The sequence below is a fragment of the Montipora foliosa genome, chromosome 4, assembly GCF_036669935.1.
Source record: "Montipora foliosa isolate CH-2021 chromosome 4, ASM3666993v2, whole genome shotgun sequence".
In the NCBI taxonomy this organism is placed as follows: Eukaryota; Metazoa; Cnidaria; class Anthozoa; order Scleractinia; family Acroporidae; genus Montipora; species Montipora foliosa.
The window spans coordinates 14,219,824-14,227,323 of NC_090872.1; the positions used below are offsets into that span (position 1 = coordinate 14,219,824).

Genomic DNA, 7,500 nt, shown 5'->3' on the forward strand with positions numbered 1-7,500 from the left:
GCGTTCTTTTACCTTCTCTTTGGCTTGAATGCAGAACGTCATGTTCTTTAACACATAAGGCAGAGTGTGGTGATGTGCGTAGTAGAGACCTTCAGCTGTAATTATCCCGTTCTTGGGCCAATCCTCTGGTACGTCAACGGTTTTATCGTTGGATTGCGTTTCTTGGTCAAGATGGGTGTATTCCATTACACGCTCCACTGAAGTCATCTAAGGACAAAAAGCAGGCATGTGCTTTGAATTACAAAGCTGCTCATTGCTGTGATGGTCTGAAACTCTTCAGAGATTACACGATTTGGTTGAGTTTCTGCAATTCGAATGGACAAGTATTGCAAAGCTGCAGTCGTAAAGTTCTTATCGGTTCTCATGTAAATTCGAAAGGTTATGATCAGGTTGGACAAAACTCTGAACAAAGGAACGTTAAAACGCGACCATCAAATGTGGAAATTACACCTTTTAGCGTTGTATATACCACGTGTAATGTAGAATAAACATTTACTGTTGAGACTACCTTTAGTACCAAGTAAATTCTAGACAACTTACTAAGTTCTCCACCTCAGCACTCTGGCGCACACCCCATTGAAAGCTACCGGTTAACACTCTAGCATATATGAGAGCTAGGCCCACCACTCCAGAGGAAAGCTCTTGAATGTTAATTTAAAAAAAAAAAAAAGGAAAAGAAAAAGAAAATAAAGATAACAAAACTGTTTGCCAAAAGCAACTTGGAATCAGGTAAAAACAAATAAACCATTCGGTGAAAAAGACCAATTGTTGCCTCTTTACTTCCTTAATTTAGAAATTGGTTGTTGCCTCTTTAAACCCCGACAACGAGAGGCGCGAGTACAAGAATCTCAATGCGCCTCGTGATCTAAACACTTGGTTTAATTGCTGGTTTTCACTCACGTGATCAACAGCCATGTTTTTCAACGAAAACAAAAGTAAGCGTTTGCATAATAATAGAGTTAAATTCCCGGAGGATTTGGTCGGGGCACCAACATGGCGGTCGTGACGTCATGTGAAAACCGAGAATAGGAAGAATGCCACTGATTGCCTGAAAACTATACGATCGGCTTTCTTGCCGGCTCAACCAATAAACAGGTTAGAAAAAATTCCTTTGAATATCAAACCAGTACTATTTGCCGCTTTAGCCATCTGGCCATCTAACAACAACTACTACAAAAACTGGAACTGCAACTACAACTACAACTACAACTACAGCTACAGCTACAGCAACAGCAACTACAACTGCTCCTGCTAACCCTAACTGCTACACCTTTTGCTGTTCATTTGCGTAAAATATACATTCATTTACGTCAACAGTTGAAACTATACGGCAAATATAACGAACTTTCAATAATGCTATTTGCATATGTATTAACATTCAATAGCATCAATGGATGAACAACTGCACCTTTAAGCAATCACAGATAACAATATACCTTAAATCTCGCGCGATGGTTAATCATTAACACCAACAGAAAATCAATTGCATAGTAAGACAACCAATGGCGTATTAGAGAAATACAATAATGCAATTTGCATAGAGACGCACAATCAATTGCACCTTCATACAATCGTTTAATCGTTGGTAGTTTTCGAACAAACAATAGGAAGAAAAAATATTCGTTAGTGTCATTCATAGTAGTTACATGTATTTTAAAATACTGAACTATTCATCATCATCATCATCACCATCGTCGCCGTCATTGTTGTCGAGCTTATCCAGCAGAGCTCAATTACTCTACTAATTGCAGAAATTGTAAATCAAATCACAATGACTGCAGACCAAATCAAATATTGGTTTTTGGTGAGAGAAGACTCGCAACCCTAGATAGGATAAGGACCTCTCAGGTGAGGGATTGTAATCCTCTAGAGAGTATTGTGTTCTTGGGGATTGCAAGCCCTTGGCGAGGATTGTAACCTCGCATTGCCAACTTGTTGTCATGGCCTTGGGGATTGTAACCCCTTGGAGAGGATCACGACTTCTCTTTGCCGGGCAACTTAGTTATCCTGCTTTTTCACGACCCGCTAATGGAGTGCTTCATCTCCTACCCCATTACCCCACAAATTGTTGTCTGTTCCACTCGCTGTTCATGGGTTGGGAACTTTAAGGTGACAGAAGACTCAGGATATTCAGAGAAAAATCTCTCAGACAAAAGTAGAGATTCAACGAAAACTCAAATTTGCATAGGCTGTTGAGTTCGGGAATCAAACCCAAGCGATATTGGTCAGTACCTACACTTTTCTTGATCTACAAAGCTTTGAATTGGATTCAATCGAAACTCTTTTTATTGTATCTATCGGATAGTCCACGCGCTGTAATTAGCAAATTTAGAGGGCCGTATTCTACAGTACGGCTCGCGATACGGCGAGCTAAGTTTGAAATTTTGATGCAACATTTTCCAGAAAGTTATTCATGTTGTTTTACGAGAAATAAACTTGTGAAAATGTTTTAATCTTGCAACGTAAAGTGCGAACTCGATTAGTAAAAAGAGGATATTACATGGCCGCGCGGGGATTCTCGAGTGCTGATAGTATCTCACTCGTTCGCGATACTATCAGCACGAGAAGATAACATTCGTGTCCCCAAGCGACCATGTAATGTTCAGTTTATTATATAGATATTGATGAAATGTCCAGAATAAAAACAACTTGTTTTATTCATTTTCGAAATTATTATTATTATTATTATTATGATGATGATGATGATGACGATGATGATGATGGTGATGATGATGATGAAAGATAAAAATGATATGTTCACTGCGCGCGGTGAAGATATGATTTTTCGTATGAAGGAAAATTAGTATTTCACCAGTATCTATTGAAATATATGTTATTTACCGGCTGGGAGGTCCGTAAACCGAAAAAACTGTGACCGAGGTCTTGAAAGTGCTGAGGCAGTTGTTTCAAGACCGAGGTCACCGTTTTTGGCTATACGGACTGACCCTTAGTTGGTTAACAACTTATTAATTTTTTTCCTCTCTCTCCCTTCCTCTCTGAAATCACTTTTTTAATTGTTGACTCGCAGCGCGCTTGATAGCGAATGGAGAATTAAAGCGACTTACAAACTGAATATTTCAAAGAGAAATATTTTTATTTGAATTCTATTTCCAAACCTCTTGTCTAATAAAAAGTGACTTCTGTATGTAAACGGATTCGGTGTCAAAAAATGGAAATTAAAGGTCGAAGACAAAATTTTTCCGAGCGTTACTGTGCCCGTGGCAGAGATAGGAAAATTCGGACCGCGCGAAGAACCAATCAGATTACATGATTCCCGATACCGTGCCCTCTCGGAAAAAAATAAAAAGAGGTATTTAACACTTACTTATTCCACCCTCCGCCATCAATAGCGCAGTGAACACTGCCACAACAGCAAAAACAGAACACACAAAATCAAGACGGCATCCAAGCCACCTGGCTCCTGTTTCGAATAACAACCACGAGGCTGAGTGATCATCTAGAAAAACATGGTACATGTCCCTAAATCTATCTTCGGCTGAGTATGCCCGGATAGTGGTGAGACCTTGAATGGTGGCAGAGATGTGAGAGTAGAAAGGATTGCGGTCTGACAAAGAGAAAAAAAAACATGTTCAGTGCTTCATTGTTCAATTTTACCAGAGCTAGATACCTTATTCTAAAATGGCTGCCATTTTAGTATTCTTTTGTTTGATTGCAAATTGGCCTTTTTGGCCTCGTTCAAGGTTGAACATTCTTTAGAATTTTACGTTTGAAAGAAAGGCCAAAAGGGCTAACTTGCAAGGAAACAAAAAAATACTAAAATGGCGGCCATTTTGGAATAAGGTGTATACGCAAACTTTAAAGAGCACGAAAGCTAGGAAGAACATTCTAAAACATATTTATAGAATAACCGCAGCAGCAAAATAGTAATCACCGCGTAGACGACTCACAATTCATAAATAATGCATGGAGATGAAATAAGGGAGTTTCGTTTTTAAAGAAACTGTGGAGGAGGAGGGAGAGGGGGAGGGGGGGGGGGGGGACCGGTGGGGAAAGGAAACATCAACTGGGTTGATATGGGAAAGTGACTACCGTAGAGAAATTGCAAGGCTGACATTCCGATCGTTAGCCCTTCATCAAAGCGAATAAGAGAATTATGGGTTGTTAGCGTTTTGTACAATGAAAGATGGAGCTACGCTATTGGTGGGAATATAGCACGCGTATTTCGTAGGTCAGATTATTGAATGTCGTACCATTCAACTTTCCCTTTGTAACCTTGCTAATTCTTCTTAATTCTTCTTATCTCACCCCTCCCCTCCCCCCTCCCTTTTTTTAGCTCATGGCTTTGGTTTTTCAAATCAGGCTTATTTGCACCTAAATAAATTGCTTCATTTTTAGAACCGATGATCATTTCGCTTTAAAAACCGTTTTATGGCTTATGGCTTTCATTTATTCTCTATGATAGCTTCACATGTCGGGATATGAAACGAACTCATTCGCAGTGGACCGGTCCCTAGACCGAATGAAAAAATGGCCGCGAATAAATTATTCTTTTATCTTTGTACTAATTAGCGTTTCTAGCCTCGTTTGAAAGAGTCTATATTCAGATTAATTTGCAATGAAATGATAGTTTATTTGCGGCCATTTATGCATTCGGTCTCGGTCAAGTATTTCTGGGCCACGGCATGTTCAAGGGTTTAAATTCCAACCCAACCCTTGAGCTACCTTTAGGCTTCCTTTCGTTGCACAGATCTATGATTTCTCTTAAATGAAACTTACTCATCGCTTCAAGGCGTTTGATTTCTCTTGAAGACCTTACGTAATAATGTCGTAAAAACACGAAGAGGGCTAAGATGGGGATGGCGGCTGCCAATAGGTAAGGCATTGCTGCAACATTTAGCAACAAAACTGCGCATGCCAAGAGCAAGAGCTGAAATTGAAGAAAAACAACATCAAGGGTTGAATGAAATACATTTTCTCAAAATCGTTGCGTAGCATATTCAGGACGTCACCCACTAGAATTCGTGACTCATGCATGATGGCCCTAAGTTAAGAATCTCCCCACATTTGCAAATCATATCCTGGTCTTCTGAAAAGAGCTCCTTACATACACACGTGTATCCAATATCATCATCAGTGAGCAGTTTAAATATTTTAACAATTATTCCATGAGCACGCTTTGGATATTAGATGGTAGATAGCCAACGAGGCGGATAGCGCCGAGTTTGCTATAACCAATGTCATGCATCCAATACATAGAAACTCGTAGACAAACGGTCACCTTAGGTATTTTGTGGTGCCGACAACATTAATTTGCCACCAGCGAAGAGTAAACGTGCTGACTGTCTAGCAGTTGGCATAGATCCTAATGCTGGACAGAGAACTCTGATGCTATGTAGAGCGCAGCTCTGTATTGAATGTATGAATTAGAGGCATTAACGAACAGTACAGCATTAGTAAGTAATCCAGTAAAGCGAGATGAATGCTATTTTTTTTGAAAATTTGGTATATTGTACTGATAGACAACCTTTCGAATGTTGCGTATAATACAGTAAGCGCAAGTAAAATGTTATAGTTTTCAGTAACGACACTCGCGTATTATCTGCGAGATACAATAAAAAAACTAGACATACATAACCTACCCGACAATAATCATAGAATGTATCAGGCAAAAGGTCATCCATCAGACCGATATCTTTTGAGAATCTGTTCAACACTCTTCCTAAAAATGTTAAAAAAATACGCGCTGGACAATCCTAAACTTGGGTTCTTGAAAAAGTGAACCCGAATCAAGTACCAGCAAATGTTAATAAGTGTAATAAGTCGTACAAATATGTGTGCCCAAAGTATGGAGTTAAGACGCCTTGTCGGCATTAGTGAATTAAAAGAAGGAAAAAAAGTCAAAAAGTTATTTTTGTTTTCACATAACAAGAAAACCATGCGCACGTACCAACTGGGTTATGGTCAAAGAAGTAAATGGTTGCCCCTAGAAGCCTTTCAAACATCAAGTTGTGTAGATTCTGTGAGGAGCATAAAGTGGTATAAAAGAAAAATCCGGCGCTTGCGAATCCCAACAGAAATGTACAGACTACAACTGCAGCATAAATAGCAACGTATTTTGTCCTCATATGGGAGAGGTCCAGATTATAATTTGAAACGTTATTTGCAAGAACTGAAGCATGTTCATCCTCGACAACTGCCCTGAAAATACAGATGGAAACCAAAGAACGTGTGTGAATCATTTATCACTCACTTACAAGTAGCCGGAGATTTATCCAATGAATGGATGTAACGCGCAGGAAAGGGAGAGGACAATTTCGTATAAAAACTGCAATAATAAAGCGTGCAGAACAGAGACAATAAGGTTCCCAATGAAATTAAAGCCCTGCAATGTGGAAGCTTCAAGTTTTGGTTAAACTTAATCATTCGTGAAAACTAAATTATCGAAAATAGCATAATGAAGCAAAAATAATGCTTTATGGGGCGAAAAAATTAAGAGCTTCTCAGATCAGATAGGGTTTGGAGAACTTTGGATAAAAGCACACTATGGAGATATAGACTTAAGGCTATCGAATTAAAAAGATGGCTAAATGAGATAAATAACGACAGAAGGAAATATGCTAACCAAAACAACAAAATGAGAACCTTCCGAAATTTCAAAACGATAGAAAATTACAAATTAATACAAAGATTACCTGCGCATGACCCAAGCTCTGGGAAACTGCTGACCATGTAGGCGAACATGCGCCATAGAGTTCTTATAGCCAAAAATTCGCTATTTGAACCTTGAGGCGCCTGCACACTCCTCGTACTAACATGAATGTGCCAATCAGAGACACTTTTCATTGTTCTTCAAGAAAACCAATGAGAAGACACTTTGTCCCAGGGTTCCCCAGAGCTCTTCTCTCCCTCAGTCATGCACAACAGAGAAGAGCTTTGGGATCGAGATTGGATGGGGGTCAAACGACTTCAACCTCACTCAACATTCGCGAAAACAAAAGAAATGATGAATGGTTGTTGAAGCAATTTTTTAAAAAGCGCTTAAAAACACTTTTTAACTCATTCAACATCGATTCAACATGTTTCAACACGGTTGAAAGTACACATAACCAGTTACGAAAACCGTAACTTAACAATAACGCGATTGCTAGCGTTTATTGTTGCTGAAAATAAGCAATGATCATGACCACCCTCACACTTATCGGAACACTACGTGACCTTCATTAAAATCGAGCGCGCATCTCCTTGTTAGCTCTCTGGGCGTAAGTGACTTATAAACATGAAAGAATACATCTTTCCTTTGGAATTAGAACGAAAGCAAAAATATTACAATCACGAATAAGAAATGATTTTGAACTTACCACTGCGCGAGCCACAAATCGCAGGCCACGGATGATGCCTAACGATTTAAAGCATGTCCTTTATTAAATTAAAAAAATGGCCGTTACATTAATACTACTATTCTGTGGAGTGCTTCAAACTTTGTTTCATACGATGGCCATGATCCATGCTACTCTTTGACCACTTTCATAAAAGCTTCCC

At 39.2% G+C, this 7,500-nt stretch overlaps 1 protein-coding gene across 2 annotated transcripts in view; it reads right to left on the reverse strand.

Annotated features, from left to right (window-relative positions):
• LOC137999955 (ATP-binding cassette sub-family C member 4-like) overlaps nt 1-7,500 on the reverse strand; it is an 87,222-nt gene that overhangs the window by 53,344 nt on the left and 26,378 nt on the right. For both annotated transcript variants that reach the window (XM_068845995.1, XM_068845996.1), the window contains exons 18-24: nt 7,320-7,357; nt 5,909-6,159; nt 5,601-5,680; nt 4,738-4,888; nt 3,326-3,565; nt 541-641; nt 13-207 (exon numbers count right to left, since the gene is read on the reverse strand). In XM_068845995.1, the coding sequence (XP_068702096.1) occupies nt 13-207; nt 541-641; nt 3,326-3,565; nt 4,738-4,888; nt 5,601-5,680; nt 5,909-6,159; nt 7,320-7,357 (1,056 nt within the window). The remainder of the gene's footprint in view (nt 1-12; nt 208-540; nt 642-3,325; nt 3,566-4,737; nt 4,889-5,600; nt 5,681-5,908; nt 6,160-7,319; nt 7,358-7,500) is intronic.